General features: G+C 36.3%; 1 protein-coding gene across 14 annotated transcripts in view; it reads right to left on the bottom strand.

Moving 5' to 3' along the window:
- The window catches only part of CCDC88A (coiled-coil domain containing 88A), an 80,943-nt gene that overhangs the window by 16,695 nt on the left and 46,118 nt on the right, over positions 1-18,130 (bottom strand). For 11 of the 14 annotated variants that reach the window (XM_042789396.1, XM_042789397.1, XM_042789398.1 and 8 more), the window contains exons 16-26: positions 17,020-18,090; positions 16,338-16,465; positions 12,225-12,366; positions 11,416-11,592; positions 10,712-10,873; positions 7,621-7,898; positions 7,259-7,402; positions 6,009-6,195; positions 5,507-5,652; positions 4,790-4,882; positions 4,377-4,591 (exon numbers count right to left, since the gene is read on the bottom strand). In XM_042789396.1, coding sequence (XP_042645330.1) covers positions 4,377-4,591; positions 4,790-4,882; positions 5,507-5,652; positions 6,009-6,195; positions 7,259-7,402; positions 7,621-7,898; positions 10,712-10,873; positions 11,416-11,592; positions 12,225-12,366; positions 16,338-16,465; positions 17,020-18,090 — 2,743 coding nt within the window. The remainder of the gene's footprint in view (positions 1-4,376; positions 4,592-4,789; positions 4,883-5,506; positions 5,653-6,008; positions 6,196-7,258; positions 7,403-7,620; positions 7,899-10,711; positions 10,874-11,415; positions 11,593-12,224; positions 12,367-16,337; positions 16,466-17,019; positions 18,091-18,130) is intronic. The other 3 variants (XM_042789400.1, XM_042789392.1, XM_042789395.1) reach the window with 1 other exon arrangement.

Here is an 18,130-nt window from a genome sequence, read left to right as displayed (position 1 = left end):
AGTGAGTGCATGATTGTCAGACAGAAGTGTCCAAAACAAAGACAAGTTTTCACGCTTGCAAAATATAACTCTATCTTGACCAGAGAGGGACAGCAAACACCCTCCTCTATCAAGTCCTTATGACATGGGGTGGGGAAGAAAAGAAAGGCACATGTGCTACCTATGTAAGATAGGAGTATACTAAGTACAAGTTCACCTTTGATTTACTCACTACACAGGTACACAGATATTTATTATGTACATATACTTGTAGGTACTTCAAAATAACCAGTTGTTTTGTGTTTTTTTGGTTTTGTTTTTTTTTCCCCCAGTTCAATAAAGTATTTCTCGTCTTGTAGATCCTGAGAAAATACACCAAAACCAACATAAACATAGATGCTGACTGGCTCAAAAAAAGCAGCGAGGCTGCTAAACCTCCCATAAAGGAGACATGCATGTTGTCTATCCAATTGTATATCAAAGTATGTATCTCTGAATAGCTCCCTGCCAAAGGAAGATAAGGCACTGTATCAGACTAGTTTTCTAACAGATATCTAAACAGTTTTAGCACTAATGCCATCCAAGCAAAGAGGTAATTCTGTTCTATTTCTACTTTTTGTCACCACAGTGAAATACAATTCTTTTGTATCTTCTATAACCCCTTATAGACAAGATAAGCGATCCTTCTATAATCCTGTATAGACAAGCTAACTGATCCATCTTAATTAAAAACGTCCACTCTAATCTTATTAAAAAGTAACCAGAGGATGTTCAAGAATCCTTGGAGTTATCTGTGATCCCTGTTCATTAACACAGATCACCTTCAAAAGGACTGATTGATGGCTCTCAGCAACTGTACCAAACAGAAAACTCCACTGCAACTACTGACGTCCTGAAAATTGCACATCAAAACACTGTCCTTCGGCAAAATGCAACCTCCTGGAGAGGAGGAATTGCATAAGTAATTTCTGCATAGAACACGACTTAAGAACTGTCCTGCAAAAAATACTGGAATGGCAGAGCTACAGCAGAAACAAACAGGAGACCACAAAGTTTAGCTTAGGCAGCTTTAGCTCTTTACACCATTGTTCCAACAGACTTTAAAAATGGGCTGGCAGAACTATTTTGGTCTTCGTCATCATCCACTCAAAGAAGTCCAGTTACAACGCATTAACTTTTCTTCCTCTTTTCAGTATTCTATGAACACACCCTTGCTTTCTAAGCTGAGAATGAACGATAAGTATTGCAGAATTCTTCCACTGATCAGGAAATCTCCCATTTTGTAATCCTCCTACTGTTTGCCAGAAATATTCTGGGGAATTCTGCATGTGTAGTATTAAAATCCTCAAATCATTTTGTTAATGCACATAAGAAGATGTTAGGCAGACATCTTCTAAAGGTTTTGGTAATAGAAAATGGAATCCAATATACTTATTTTACTTCCTCTACGATACAATATGTCTGCTACTGGTACTACTATTTAAAGATGATAGGCTTACTACTTTAATTCCTTGGGATGTTGTTAATAAACTGAAATGGCCAAAGTGGAAGCTGGCAAAGGCAATCTGTTTTTCTCCACAGAAAAAAAATGAACATTTCCACTTGCCTGCTTCGGATTTTCAAAAATAACCCAACTTTTTCTCAAAATCTGAGAATGGTATCCCACCCCTCCCTGAGAAGAACGGCTCTGCACAAAGCCGAAGTCAGATCTATGGTACTCACCTGATTCAAACGCTTGAGATATGAAAAGCAAAGTGAAGCTCTGCGGTCTGAGGAGCATACAGTATTCACACCACTTGCAGGATTTAACTTGTGCTGCATGCAGTAAGAGCCTTATAGGCACCCCCTCCTTTCCAGAGGACCTCTGGAATCAGATGAGGGCTTCAAGCACTCTGTGAGACCTCAGATGCTGTTTTCTCTGCAGGACAGGGTAACCTGATTTTTGCACCAAGATCACCTATCTTTATAACAGAACAGGTCTCTTGAAAACATTTGCCTCAGAAAGTGTCCCATATTAGGAAAACAGTCTCCATTAGCACCTTCAAAAGAAGAAAATCTACAGATTTCACATCGTGAATCTGTTTGTCAGTAGTGGTAGCTGCAGGATAATTCATTTTGGAATCAGTATCTCCTCTCACTTTCTCTGACAGGGTATATGGTGTAGGAAAGCTATACATCTCAAAGATCTCTGTCAGATACTGTGTCCTCTAGCTTTTGAGGATACCACTCATCTGTGCCAGTGTGTGCAATATGGAGAATGTAAGCTGCCTTCTCTTGCCTTCTGAAGGACACACAGGACATTTCACCTCAGCCGTTCCCTCCCCATTCCCAGACACAGGAGCTCAGGGTGGAACACAAGTTATCTCTTCCCGTACACAAAACTGTCTTCAACCAGTGTGGAAAGCTACAATACCCAAGTGTTTGCACAGACAGGTGGCAACTCACAGGTTTTCTTTCTTGTAGCTTCTTTCAGTGGAAGACGCTATTGCTAAGCCACTTCTTACAGAAAGAAAGGAACCACAGTATCCTGATATGTAGGATTTACAGTATTTCTGAAAGCAGAATAAATGGACTAGAAAATGCACACCATTACCGGTACTTCTCACACTGAGATATTCTCTTAACTTTGTGAGACACAAACTCTCTCAGTAAGATTGTCAGCATTGAATTGGCACGTAATTAATCCAAATTCTATCAAAAACTGTGGTTTCCATGGTGACGTGTAATAGAAGAAGGTTAGGATCCAGAATTAGATCAGCCCTTCCAGTTTGTGGATAAATACACTGGGACTAAGGGGAACATGAACAAGGTCCATGGAGTAGAAAATTAATGAGGTCTGAACAACTTCAAACCTCTTTTGAGGATCAGCCACCGTAACTTCAACCATGGCTCCACTAGGAGGGTAACTGCACACTACAAGGTCCCAAGTATCATGCAAAGACGACTGTCACATAAAAGAACCCTTCCAGAACATGAAATTGTTGACACAGATGTGGATGGTCTGAACCAAAGCACGCTCACTCTTGATTCAAACTAACACACAAACATGTCCACTATAGCTTCAGTCACTCCTGAATGCCACAAGACTTCCAGTTTATATGTAAAAGCAACAGTTGCTTTTCTAAAAATTCAAAAGTACATGTTTTGAACCTCAACAGACCCTTACACTGAAAAATGCTACGCTTCTCAAATTCACAAGTTAGCAACAGAAGTGATAAAATGTACCCTTGAATTTAGTATTTTTTCAGTTATTAAAAAAAATAACCACAAATCTGATTTTAAGTTTCCCTGAAATACCTTTTTTAGATGTTTTTAACTTTGACTGAGCTTCTGCAATAAGCACAGAAGAATATACCATAATAGCTTTAATAATTTCAAACATAGCAAATTCATACCTGGTATAAAACCCAGAATATCGATCTGCTGTCTTTTGAAACTCAAGACATTAAATTTTAAACAAGAATTGCAAAGATTTAAAGTGAATTTTAATACACCTGTATTCTGATGCTTTTACATGTACAGCCAAAATGCTTTTGGTGCATAATTATTGAATAGAATCATTACAACCTGACAAGTTGGCTGTAGCAACATCTCTTAAGTTGTAAGAAATTGGACAGTTTAGGATTCATGCCAATAGTGGATAACAAAAGATATATATAATAAATATACATACTGCATAGAATCTGGCCTTTTATACTGCAGGCATCCTAACACAACAGCTGTCAGGCTCTTTCAAGGTTAGCCAATTGTGTCTAGAATTTTCAAGCTATCAACACTCTCCTCGGTCTCCCTCTCAGCCACTTAATTATAATCTTTAGGAACAGTAACAATTCACATCATCTTAAGAGGTTACGTCTCTACATTATCTCTTCCTACTGAATGCTCAAATACTAGCAAAATTCTTCATCGTTGGTTTTGTGAGAAGCTAGATGAACACCTTCACAGAGAACACCTTTTTAGGAACTACAGGATGTTAGTACAGCCACAGCTTGGAAAGTACTTCCAAGAAAGGGGGAAAAACTCAGGCTGGGACAAGAGGGAGAAACAAAAAAGGGCACTAGTGGTGGCATCTGACATTCCATCCAAAACTCTCCTTGTCTAACCCAGTAACAGTGCCTGCTTCATCCTACCCAAGCACTATAAATGTATTTTAACATTTACATGCAGAGCTACAGAATGCTAAAAATCAGCTCCTGCCCAAACACTCAAGGATTTTGCAAGAAATCAGTATAAATCTGTCATTAATAAATGAATTCAGACTTTGTTCCTAAAGACTTTAAAAATTATCTTTAAAAATCCTTGAACACACGTAGCTTTTTCCAGCATCTCTTGATTTTTAATCATAAAGACATTTAGCCAAGGATTATTAAAAGAAAAATATGTTTTGCAGTACTCACTACTACTCTTTTTGGTCCCCAAGGTCTGGCCATCTTCAAGAGAGTTTGAGCCCACAGAGGAACTATCCTGACTGTCCTGGTGGGGCAGCTGAAGAAATCCTTCACTGGATTCTGAACGGGTAGGCGTAAGGGTCACGGACTTCAAACGTTCTCGATTAACATCCTTCTTAGATTTTATCAGCTTCCTCATTTTCAGAGTAATCCAGTTACCCCTTCTGTGTTCAATGATACAGTATGTTTATTGCATTTATAATACGTTATTTATGCCTTCAGACTTTTCCTAATTTGTACGCAAGAACACAGACATGATTCTGCTCCCCTGAAGTTTAACGAAATCTTGATTTTCAGGAGGAACAGAATAGGTATGTCAAGTTTTAGATTTGTGTTTATTTTTATACCACATTCATCAGTACCTTCTTGGTGGAGATGGTTCATAAAATTTATACTGATCCATTATCTTCTCCTCCAATTTCTCCTTCTGTCGCCTTAATTCATTTAGCTTGTCACTGTAAACAGAAATTAATGATAATGTATGCTTCAAAAATGTATATATAATGTGTGAGCAGCATGTTCCTTTAGATATCTGTTAACTGAAAGTTGTCACTTTTCACAAAGAGTTCTTATATAACACTTGTTTCTTATTGAAAAATCAAGAAAGAGATACAGCAAACAAGCAGTCTTATGTTTAATGTTATGATATAAAATCGAAAAAATTTCCATTTGCCTTCATTACAGAACAGTATTTTTCCCCTTTTTAAATAATAATAAAGTACATATAGGCTCTAACAGAATCATTTACACAAGCACATTTTCTCTTCTCTCAAATTCACTAATAAAGTTCACAAACAAACCTAGAAACGTTGCTTGTAGTAGAATGAGGAATAACATTTTTACTCCTCATTTGCATCATCAGTAATGAACACAGTTGCACCGATCCTTTAGAACTAAAAATATGTCTGTAGTCTGTTATCTGCTTTTCATACATAATTTAAATTTTTATTTTAAAAAGAGATGTATTTCAGAAGTAGCACACGTGTTAATTTCTAGATAAAACAGAAGCTTTTTTAAAAAAATATAGGCATTAGTGTCACTGTCCTAATCACAGTAATATAATTGTTTTAAAAACTCACATGTACTGCCTTTGCTCCACGTGGAAGAGATCTTTGCTTTCCATATTCTGCTCAAGTAATGTTCTATTCTGTAGCATTAATGTCTGAATTTGGTCTAGTAGATGTCTGTTTTCCTCCTCCAGATTTCCTTTAAGCTGGCTAAGCAGCTGTTAAAATATATGAAATGGTACATGCATATATATGTGAGCATATTTTACACACAGATTATGAAGAAAATTTAGGTATACAAAGGATTCTGATGTCAAATCAAACAGAAAACTAAATTGACTCAACTGATAAAAGCCTCTTTGATGCTTTATATAACTTTATAACATTTACCTAACATGAGCCTGAATTTTTTTATTGTCTGTACAACAAGCAAATTCATCTTCAGACCCACTTCATTATTTATAAACCAAATGACTAATTCTCAAGCACTTCGTATGATTTTATGAATCTACACATACGCTTATATAACTATTACAATAATACCAGTCATGAAAAATAGCATAATTCCACATACCTCACATTGATTATTTAGTTTTGTTGAGGTAATATCCAGCTGTTGGTACTGTTCTTTTAGTTTAGAAAATTCAGCTTCTAATCGTGTTTGTTCTAGTTTGGAATTGTTCAATAATGTTTTCAAATTCTTATGATCAGTTTGGAGAACTTCATTCTCTCTCAAGAGTTGACTGTAAGTATGAGTAAGCCTGGAATTAAAAGACACCATCAAAGAATCCATGCGGATAAAAGAAAATTTATTTATTACCCACATTCCCTCTGAAAGATGGAATTTCCAAGGCTCTGCACTACTCCACAGAATACATATAAAGATTTCTTACTATCACATACTGTAGGTAAGTCATCCCAGTCTAATTTTCCTAGGTATGTATTCTGCCTTTAAGCCAAACGCTCTGGGTTTTCTGTATATTTAAAAAGAAAGCAGGATTTCTAAATGCGGACATTGGAACTAGTTTTAAGATGCTACAAAATACAAGAATCTTACAAAACAGCTGGAGCTTCTTGCCAACACAAAATGGTAAGTAAAGAGCAACGGTCCAAACTTTGGCAATTCTGGAGGTTGCATATATTGATTCCTGGGCTCCCTTTGTCCCTACTGTGTCCTGCCACATCCCTTTCCAAAATCAAACTCCAGTTCCTACTCATCCTTCTCACACACCACCAAAGGTAGGAGGCATGGAATTGTGAGCCTCTATGCCAGATGAACAGATCTTAATGCCTTTTCTTGAGAGGGCAAGTATCATGCTATGTAGACACTACCATACCCCACTACCTATGGCAAGCTGTACCTCAGTTGCTCCCTCTACAGCTCACAACCATGCTGCACAGTGCTGGCCTGGAATTCCTCAAGATGCTATGTGGAATTCAGAGTGTGTGTGTGTGTGTGTGTGTGTGTGTGTGTGTGTGTGTGTGTGTGTGTGCGTGTGTGCGCGCGTGTGCGTGTGTGTGCGCATGTGTGTGTGTGCGCATGTGTGTGTGTGTGTGTGCGTGTGTGTGCGTGTGTGCGTGTGCGCGTGTGCGCGTGTGCGCGTGTGCGCGCGTTTGCGCGTGTGTGTGATTTTTTTCCCTTTCCCCCTCCTAAAATGACTGTTTTGCAGACTAACGGAGTGGAGTTGCTATAAAGTGTGGATCGTTAATGTCCTGAATTGCAGCATCAGGTATTAAGAAATGTGAGAGGACTCAACACTCATTTAGACTGTACTGGCAAGTGCTCAGAGCTCTACTGGTACACATATCAGACTTTTGCTTTACCTTTCATTTTCATCACGAAGTTTTTTATACTCTGCTGCTACAGTTTCATGTTTTTCATTTTGCTGTAGCATTTTCTGCTGTTCTACCTTGAGTACTTTCTCCAATTCTTCCAGCTGCACTTTCTGTTTCAACAACTGATTGTACCTGCAGAAAAAAAAAAAAAAAAAAAAAAAATCATATTTAAGTTTCTTTTTTCAGAATGACAATATGGAATTTTTATGAAAAGATGATCTTTCAAAGTTTTAAGATCTTAATGCAATATTTAAGTAATACTAAATTTATTCATACTAGTTACATAGCTTTTTTTGCTTTTTGCTTAGGAATTGCAGACTCTCATTTTACTCATGCATATTAGTATTTACCTATCTTCTAAGTCCTTATGCTCCACCTCCAGATTTTTGTGTGCAGATTTAAGACTTCCATGTTTAGCAATCAGAGATTCATACTCGGAAGCTTGGCGTTCATGCAGATGTTCCAATTTTTCATGGTCTTTGAGAAGTGAATCATACAATGATTTCAGATCCTCACGTTCCTTGAGCACACATTCATTTTCATTTTCTAAAGCAGACTGCTGGATCAACAGTTGTGCATTCTGATTCATAAGAGATGTGCTTTGAGAATTAAGGGTGGAATTTTCAACCTGCAGTCATAAACATTTGACAAGAGTTGCAAATTAATTTAATAATTTGGATTATCTTGTCTATCTCTTCCTATTGAAAGATTTATGAATTTAACCCTTAGCATCTTGGCAACCTTTTAGTTGTTCCACTACCTCACAGTCTTTAATGGGAATACAGCTTCTCTTCTATCCCAATATACATTTTCAATTCAAAATATTCCAAGAATATTTTTATAGCAGTATTGCAAGAAAACACTTAAGGATATGCTTAAATTAACATGGGATGGGGCAGGGGAAATCAAATTATCTATCTTCAAATATCTGTTAAAGCGCTATCTAGATGAGAAGCGTATTTTCCTCTCCGCACTGACAGCTCTAGCAACATATCTCAGAGAAATGGATCACCAGTGATCCTCGTATCACATAAACCAAATCTGTGACATGACTAAAATAAAATGAACTTTCATATTGGCATTATTTATTTTTTAAAAAAATCTTTATTGTACAGAATCTCTATTGTCACCATAAAATCTTTATTGTACCCACATATTCTTTACAATGTGACTTCAAACAGTAGCACCCATTTAACAGAGAGAAAGGGAAATGGAATAGCAGCACCTGGAAGCAACTACCCGTATTCTGTTTTACTGAGGAACTGTCATTCATGGTTCTCTTCCAAAAACAGTAATGTCAGTTGATCACTTTGCGTGTGTGTTGTAAGGTCTGGTGGAACTGTCTCCAACAATTATGTCAGAACAGTATTAATGCCTATTAATACATTAAAGCTTTCAACATTAGACAGACTAAAAAACAAAACAAACCAGCAACTTCATTTTGTGTGTCTCTGGAAAGATTAACCCAACCTAAATCCTTGGATATCTTAAAAAATTGATGATTCCTAACATGCTTGTCATCTGACCTGTATTAAGCTAGTTCCCTTTCCTATTCAAGAGATGAAAACCACAAACTACTGAGGCTTCTAATGCCCTCAGGGTATCTATTAAGGAAAAAAAAATAAAAAAAGAAATCTATCAGTCCAGTGCACGCTGTTACTAAGGAACAAATCCCTTTCTGTTGGAAATCCAGCATTCTTTGTTACAGATGAGAAAGCTGAACCTTCCACTGGAAATGAAGTAATGTCTGATGGCAAGTGTATGCTGTGAAGCTTCCCAGACTGAATTCCAAGTTTGGTTTAGTTCAGAATTCCCAGTTATCCTTTAAGACACCCTTTCTCTTACGGGTATCTGAAGGAATAGTAGAATTACAGTTGCCTAAGAACAGTTTTGACATAGCCCATGTCGACCAGCTTAGTTTCTACTTCAGATGTAGCTAATAGTTAATCGCCCTTATTTTCATGAACATATTTCACCTTTCATTTCGATTTAGAGTTGATGCAGAGTTGTCTCACAACTTCCCTGAAGCTATGAGCAAATAGCTGAATTCTCAACAAAGAATAACTCCCTTTCTCAGCCTGTTGGATATAACATCATTCAGTCATCTCCAGCAACAAAAATTACATTGCTTGGTGAGTTTCACCACAACATAATTAAAACAAAAAAAATATTTAAAGGCATAAAATGCTTCCTCCTCCCAATTCACTGCCTCAATACTTTCAAATATCTACTGTTAGTTAATTCTCCAGGTTTACCCGCTAGGAAAGGCCTGTGCTGTTGTGCAATTCATGAGGCAAGAAAGGAACTACATATATATTTCCATTTTTTTAACAAATGGTATTACAAAATACTCAGTTACAAATCCAAGAGATATATACTCATCTGTTTAAAATGGTGTATTTCCATGCCTATGTCCACTAACTTTTAATGACTAGACGAGACAGTGTGTGCACAAATATTCTGTTTCGTTCATGGGCTTGCTAGCCACAAAGGGGAGTACTGTGCACTAATTAGATTCCAGTGTGATAGACAGAAAGCGCAACTGTGGTACAACTGTGTTCTGCTTTCCAGAAAGAGACAGGATGATAACTTGAGGCATTCACAAAATGCATTATTTGTTTACTCATTTAAAGACTCCTGCACTCTTTGATTTCCACTTACCCTCCATCATTTCTGACACCGTTCACTATTTCTGCTGAATTGTGGCCTTTGTATTCCCTCGTTAAGTAGTTCTGATTCTCAGAGCTCCAAAAAGCATTAGATCCATTAACAAGAGTATTTCATTTATCAGAGAGAAAAAAAGGTATGTATTTAATAACTCTGTTAAAGTATGAAGAACGACATCTGGATTTTGGCTGTCAGAGCTGCAAGACTGTGAGCAACCATTTTTTTAATTTCTATGGTCACACATTACCGTTTTTTGCCTCTGAATTATCTGAATTCAATCTTCACATATTCATGTAGTTTTCAAAGGTTTTTTTTCAGATCTTCTGTACTTTTTAACAATTTTCCTTTTAGGCATGGCTTTTACTTTTCTTTTTTCTTAAACTTTATAAAAATAGACAAAATACTGAATTTGTTAGAGTCTCTTTGGACACAGTACTTCCCTGACCTAATTTGGAAGTAGAAGAAACAAACAAACAAACAAACAAATTATCTTAGAAGATTGGGTAGGAGAATCTACTCCACTCCTAAGTATAGAGTCAAGAGTTTTAATTGGACAAACATGAAGGATTAAAACCAACTTCTAGAAATGTTATTATTCATCAGCAAACAGAATATTATTTGACTGCTCTTAATGCAGATTATCTACTCATGACTTTTTTTCATGTCTTTATCAGAAGTGAAATGTGATTTACAATACATTACTGCCTCTTTAAAACTTTAAAGCTTTCATTTGAAAAAAAAATTATTTTTGAAAGCAAAATAGGAAAATACTACCTGCAGCTTGGCATTTTGAGTTTGTAGAGTTGTATTTTGTTCCTGTAGCGAAACAGTCTGTCTCTGAAGTGCAAGAATCTGAGCCTGCAGATTGCTATTCTGTGTCTCAAGCTGCTTTAATTGTGTCTTCAGTGCTTGCTTCTCCGCCTGCAGTGTAGCATTCTTTGAACATTTAAAAAAAAAAAAAAAAAAAGAAAGAATATTTGAGTTCACATCTGTTTACTGAACTTCAAGAAAAAAATCTGTTTCTCCAAAACAAACAAAGCAGCATGACTTCACAGAGATTTACAGGGTGGAACAAACTGTAAATCACCTTATATAACAAAGTAACAAACAGCGATATTATCACTACAGGTTAAGATTGAAAAAATGGGTAACTAATATTGTACCTATGGAAAAATAATAGAAAATACTCCATGGCTCACATAAGTAGAGATTATATAAGAGGGATTTAAGAGCTATCTGTGGATTCAAAAGGGCAAATTCAGGTTTCCACATTTCCTTTTAAATGCTGGTGACGTGCTTTCTGGCATATCCCTCGGAGCAGAATCCAGCTGCTTCAAAATTATATTTAATTCAGATTCTGCTTGGTACGTAAACTAGGTGATAAATTGCATACTTTCTTAACAGTACTCTCATTTGTATTACTGCGACAGCTCACAACAAATAACTGAAATCAGAATAATATTTAAAACACATCTTACATTCCTTTCCACTTCTATTAGTCTATCTTTAACTTTCAATAATTCTCTTGTAGTTTCCTGATTTTCTTTCTCCCACTTATTGACAGATTGGTTGTCTTCTCCACTTCTTGGAGGAGAATTCTGAACCATCCTTTCCTCTTCTTGTCTTTGCTTGAGAGCTTCATAGTTCTTTTTCACCTGAAATTATTTAGGACAACTTACATGAGGATCAGAATTTGCCATTTTCTACATCCTAATTTATTACATGACAATATCACTTCTCAAAGAACAGAAAGTGCTACATTACTGTATTTGTACATGTGCTTTTTGTACATGTTTGAGGAGATGACATACAAATTATTTATGGATATGGATAGCTTAACCCTAACAAATACTTGTCTAACAGAAAGAGACCTCTATTTTTTATTTTATTTCAATGCTTTCAAATGTATCCCCCAACTTCTATAACAAAGTCCTACAATCAAGTAGATTGTATTAAGTTTTTTTAACCAGTCCACTCAGGCTGTTCAAGGTAAATCAGAACATGTAGCTGAAAATTACTAGTTTTGGCATCTCAAATCAAATCAACTTCAGATTATTTATCAACCTCACATATCCAATGATCTATGAATTAACTCAACAACTTTTAAAGTGATTTCAACACCGGGCTTGTATTACTGCAGTCTTAAAAAGCAGTGATACCTTTGTCCTGCTTTACATTACGTGAAAAATGCCCATCTCGCTGTCTTACACAAAAGGTCAGGTGTAGAAAGAGCAATAGCTGGAGTAGGAGTAATTTAGTCTTATAGAAAAAATGTCATCCTCCTTACTGTTTTAAGCTCTTGACGGAGTTGCTGGTTTAGATTTGTTGATTCTTCTAAACGAGCCTCCAAAGCAGCAATTTTTTCTTCTTTTATTTCGAGAGACTTCTTAAGTGTGGATTCTAATTTTGACTCCAAAAGCTTGTACCTACTGATCAATGACATCACACACAAAAAAGTCTGTATTTCAAAAAATTATTTAAGGTATTTAAATTTGAAAACGTTCTGAAACAGCAGCCTCATAGCTCCATTCAAAAATGCTTGAATGCTGACCCTATTCAAAAGCATGAAGACACCTCAGTATTAATATCAAGTTCTGTATCTAAAACAAATAGAAGATGGTAGTCAAAAGCATTTTTGAATCCCTCTTTTAAAACATATCAGACACACAAAAACACACGTTCAGTGACACCAGTAGGGTGCTGGCTTTATTTGGATCATTAGTGTGTGTGATGACAGCACTCTTCCTTCTGGCTCCACTCCAGTGAATCCAGCGGGGACCTGAACTAAATTAGAATGTGAAGTATTTGGAGAGCAAGATTTTCATCAATTTCCATTTCCTGCCAGCTCACAAAGAGGAGGCACTAGGGAAGGGGACGGAACACAGTGCTTTGCAGGTGCATACTCATTTGATGTATGAATGTGTAAATTGCTCACTCAGCCCAGCTGCTGATATTTTAGGACTGTTACCACTCTTGATGTATAAAGCTTCCATTTTTAACCATATTTAAAATATTTTCAGGCACCTAAAAAACACAAACCACCTATCTGGGAGAGCAGTGGTCAGATCTAGAATATATCAGTTTATAACAGTATCTTCTTTTCAGAAAATACTGAAAACCACACTCATTAATCACTTTTAAACAGTTCAGTCGCTGTACATGTGCTCAGAATCTGGAAAGCATCCTAGTTCTTCCCACAGCAGGATAAAATAAAACAAACCACTACTAATATCCCCCTTTTTAATCTCGACTGCTGAAAAATCTTCAGTTTAGTGAACGGAATAGATTGCAAGAGACTCCTGAATGGACAACAGCATTAGATCTAGTCAGGAACTGGAGCAGAAGACCAATGGCAAGAGAATCAATAAATATAAAGCTGTCCACTAGCATCATGTAGTAGGATAAGAATCCTAGATTTTAAGGTATGACAAGTAATTCTCAAGGACTTAAGAAACAGTAGGCAGTCTATGACTAGTAGAATAGTTGGCATTTTATCTTCTTGAGCTGAAGAATATATTCAGCTACAAATAATTTCTGTTACTGAAAAGTTATGCAAATATGTAGAAAACAAAGAAGGAAAAAGACTAATAGCAGAGACCCAATCTCCAATTTCTTTTGAATGCCTAATAATGAGAGATGGTACAAATTTTCTAGTATCACTGAGATCTGGGTATTTCACATTCAAGGTCAAAATCCATAAATCTTTTGTGTAAAGACAACAGCCATTTAAAAGGCAAGAGAAAATGGAACACACTTCAGAGTTAACTCAAACATGGTCATCTTAGGCCCCAATAGAAAGACTGTGAAGTGCTACCAAGAACTTTCAACGAAAACCCACAAGTATCTCTCTCCAATCAGGGAGAGAAAAATTGTGCATTTTTAATTTCCGTCATCAAAATAACAGAGACAGACCAAAAATACACTGAGAAGTATTTGTGGCCATAATGAACACCTAGCTTTCCCCAGGACTTACTGAATAGTTGCTAATGCCTCACCTAGGTAACAATATAAAGCAAGCAATCCAGGTACCTTTTTGATGAATGAAAAAGTTGAGAACAATGGAAAGGCAGGACAGTGGCAGAGCACAATTTCAAACCAATCCCTTTGAAAACAAATATCCCCCATTCACGATCATCCAGATCTACATTAAGTTGTTAAAGACAGGTCTACATTCTAGTTTAAGAAGCAGCTCATAATAGTAGCATATCCCAAATTCCTTCACATCTAAAACTATTTGGACACAAGCCTGAGCTCAGAAGTAGGCTTTAGATAACGTTCTGGGTAAGCTTCAAGTTCTAAAGCTTACTGCACACCTCCCCACAGATCAGCTACAATAGGCACATCATACCTAGCCTGATATCCAAATATCTTGTACCGTCAAATAATCCATCTGCATTTGTGGTGCCTTCACATGGTCAGTGCCGGACAATCAAGTTTGCCATAAACACCTTTTTAGACAGGCATTATCTCCTGCTGCAAGACAATCTGCAAAGAATTAAGCATGAGCTGTTCTTACAACAGCGTGGCTGAGCAGCATCAAATTACAAGAGATCTAAGGCTACCAGCAGACATATGCCAAGCACAGGTTAAGCAGTATGCAATGCTTAAGCCTGCTCTCTGGGCTGTGTCCTTACTATACAATGTATACACAGCAAAAAGCCTTGAAAAAGGAATACCCATTAGAAGAGCACTAAGGGAAGGTAGAGGGAATTAAAAGAATATTTCTTATTTGTATAATTCCCCCACACAGCTAATGCAGAAGCAAAGGAAGAAGTTAAACAGGTCATGACAGGTGCCAGAAGTATGTTAAAAGTTCATTTACAGATTACAATTTAATGAAAAATAGATAAAAGATCCCAAATTCCACGGAAACATGTAACTCCAAATTTTCTTCCAAATTACAATGTATAGATCCATTATAACATCATTCTGTAAAATGCAAAGAAACACAAGTATTGTATGGCCCAAAGTCATAATTCATAGTGTCACAAACCAACTAACCTATGAGAAGTGAACCCATGTCTGATCTTTAGAAGGATAAGCACTTGTAAAGGACAAATGCCATTGTCTGGAAAGTAGAAGTAGACTCATAAATCTTCTCATATAGTATAATTTGCAAAAGCACCTTTACAGAACAATATTCTCTCCCGTTGCAGGAGTGCTCACTCCAATCACTTGGAATCCAGAATGTATTTTTGAAAAATGTTGCTCAATTTGGACTTCTTCACCTAAGCAATTTAACCTTCACCTCAGCTCAAAGATTGGTTCTTTTTTGTACGGTCTATTCCATATAGGAGTATGTTTGTCCGTAAGGACAAACCAAATGCATACTATGCACTATATGCTACACAGTAATGCTTAAATTGGAAGAAATCACACTAGTTTAAGTTCTGAGGACTTTCCTTAACAGAAGAACTCCTTATCTGTAAGCTGAGAAAGGTAGATGAACACCACCAGCAGAAAACAGGAGGTGGTAACAGATTCTCCCTACAGGATTCTGTCACCACACCAGTAATAGAGCACAGACAGAAAGAAAAGGAAACTGAAAGAAAAAAACCCCAAAGTTATTTGGTTTTCTTTTGATATACAAGGCCCAAAATCATGCTACATGTTCGTGACAATCAGCTGGAATACCAGATATGACAGCAGATTTTTTTTTTTTTTTTTTTAAATTGCACAACCCAGTAGCATCATGAAATAGACTGGCTAGAAGCCCATACTAGTCTGCTTTTCTCCTGTCACAAACTTTCCCTAAATCCCTGCAGGAGAAGACAGAATACAACATACAGTAAATGCAACAGATGTCAGGACAGCAGCTGCTTTGTAATGGCAGGTGTTGTAGAGTGATAGAGCCAGTACAAAGTTTTGGAGACACGCAAGTATTCCCAGCATGTGTAAGTGGGAAGGTAAACACCTTCCTTTTGGTAAGAAGAATTAGAAGGAAATAGTTGTAAGGAAAAAGAGAGAAATTTTAAGGTAATCATTATGTGACAAAAGCATAAAAATCACTTCTATCAGTCAAGCAGTCAAAATTGGGAAACAAAACAAAACAAACAACCAAAAAAACCCCAAACCACTTTGGGCCCATTATCTTTTACTGCTCCTGTTCCTGCTGCTAACCAGAACATAAAACATTTTAATTATACATCAACTGTATCTACTGACATACTTCACGATATTCCTTAGTAACAAAAGGTGGCAATTCACTTTCATAGACAGCTGAACAAGAAAGTACATCAACTACCTTATTAAAAGAATAGCAAGTTCCATTTTGGATCTATTAGTGTGCCTTAAAAAATCTCAGAGTATGCACAAAAACAGTCTGTAAAACCATTTTATCTTTATGAGTAAAAAAGACCCTCATTTCTATATTGTTTCAGGTAGGCCCTGACATTCTCACCTGTCATCGCTGCTCTGTTCATCATGCAAGAGACGCTCCTTGTTTAGGCCTATTTTTTCAAGTTCATGGGCAAGTTTTTCTAGATCATTGTTCATTTGTTGAGCCTTCAATTTTTCATTCACCAAGTCCTTACACAGAAAAAAATTATAGTCAGTATTATCATGTAAGTAAAATTATGTTGTCTTAATTCTAGAACTGCTGATGCAAGAGTCTTTTACCACTACATGGCTTGAATAACTCAATGTTAACTCCCCTTTCATTCCAATTGTTAGCTTTCAGCTATATCAGACATAACATTGTAACCACACCATGATTTCACTGTACTTGTTTGCTCCCTTTCAAATTTGGTCTTGGACATTACAGTGAAGCGGAAATGTTTCAGCCAGAAAAAATACTAACACAAAGAATCACACGTTCATTTAAGAAAGGCTCCATGACAAAGGCTTCTGTAAGCAACCTTACCGAATTAAGTGTAAAATGGTTATACTATTCTGTTTGATAACTATGTTTACATAAATTTTGGTTATCTAACGCTTTCCCTACTGTAACCATTAAAGATGCTAATAGTATACAGATTAAGGAATAAAACAATACAAAATAGGAACTTTTTTCAAAAATACAGATATAATTTCCCCACACTATAAACAGATTATGACGGGAATGGTAACTAATTTCTGTTTACCTCTCGTAAAGTGACAAGAGTTTTCTTATCAATGGTAGCTCTTTTCACGAGTTCTTTATTTTCTTTTTCTAGTTCTTTCAGGCGTACACATGACTCTTTATATACAACTATTTCTTTAAACAGAGATTTATTTTCCTTTTCCAGATTACTAATTTTTACATTGTTTTCTTCTAAAGTACTATCTTTAATTTCTGCTTGTTGTCGAAGTCTTTTATTTTCTTTTTCTAGCTGTTTCTTATCTTTTTCCAGTTGAGAAGTCTCTTGTTCTAACAACTTATTCTCCTTTTCCAATTGCTCTAGGCGCTTACTAGAGATTTTTAACTCTTCTAAGTTCTTTTGCAGAGTCTGATTTTCAGACTCTAAATCCTGTAATTCACTTTCTAATTGCTGAATCTTCTTGTTGCTGTTTTCAAGGGCTTTCTGTAGCCTTTGGTTTTCTGTGTCTAGGCCTTGGTAGCTGACTTCCAAGCGTTCTGTTTTTTTAAACGAGGCTTTCATGAGTTCAAGGCTTTTTTTAAGTTGCTCCTTTTCACTCTCCAGTTCCTTATTTTCTAATTGCAACTGTGCCACTTTAATACTTGTACACTTCAAGGATTCAATTGTTCTTCTTAATTCTAAATTTTCTTCATCAAGCTGTGAATTCTCCTTTTCTAAGGATTCTAACTGAAAAGTGAGATTTTTTAGGCTATCTAAAGTTTTTTTCAGTTTTCTGTTTTCCATTTCTAGGTCTGAGTTTTCTTGTTCTAAGGCCTCGATCTTCTCACAAGTAATTTTTAAGTTAGTAATCTTTTTCTGTAATAATTCATTTTCCTTCTCCAGATGATGTAGCTCATTCTCAAGTTCTTCTGCTCTCTCCCCTTTCTCTTTATAGTGTTCCAGTTCCTTCCTGACTTGCTTTTTTTCAAATTCAATCTTGTTTAACTTACTGCTGGTCTCTTTAATGGACTCATGGAGGATTTTATTTTCTTTTTCAATTTCTTTCATTCTCGCTTCAGCACTGATTTGTGAGCGTTGTCTTAGAGAAGCTACAGTTTGATTCAAATGTTCATTTTCTTGTTCTAATAGCTTAATCTGATTTGGGGGGAAAAATTGTAAACTCTCGTGAACAACA

The sequence above is a fragment of the Tyto alba genome, unplaced genomic scaffold (genome assembly GCF_018691265.1).
Source record: "Tyto alba isolate M040663 unplaced genomic scaffold, T.alba_DEE_v4.0 Super-Scaffold_16, whole genome shotgun sequence".
NCBI lineage: Eukaryota > Metazoa > Chordata > Aves > Strigiformes > Tytonidae > Tyto > Tyto alba.
This window is presented reverse-complemented; position numbering and strand designations above follow the sequence as displayed.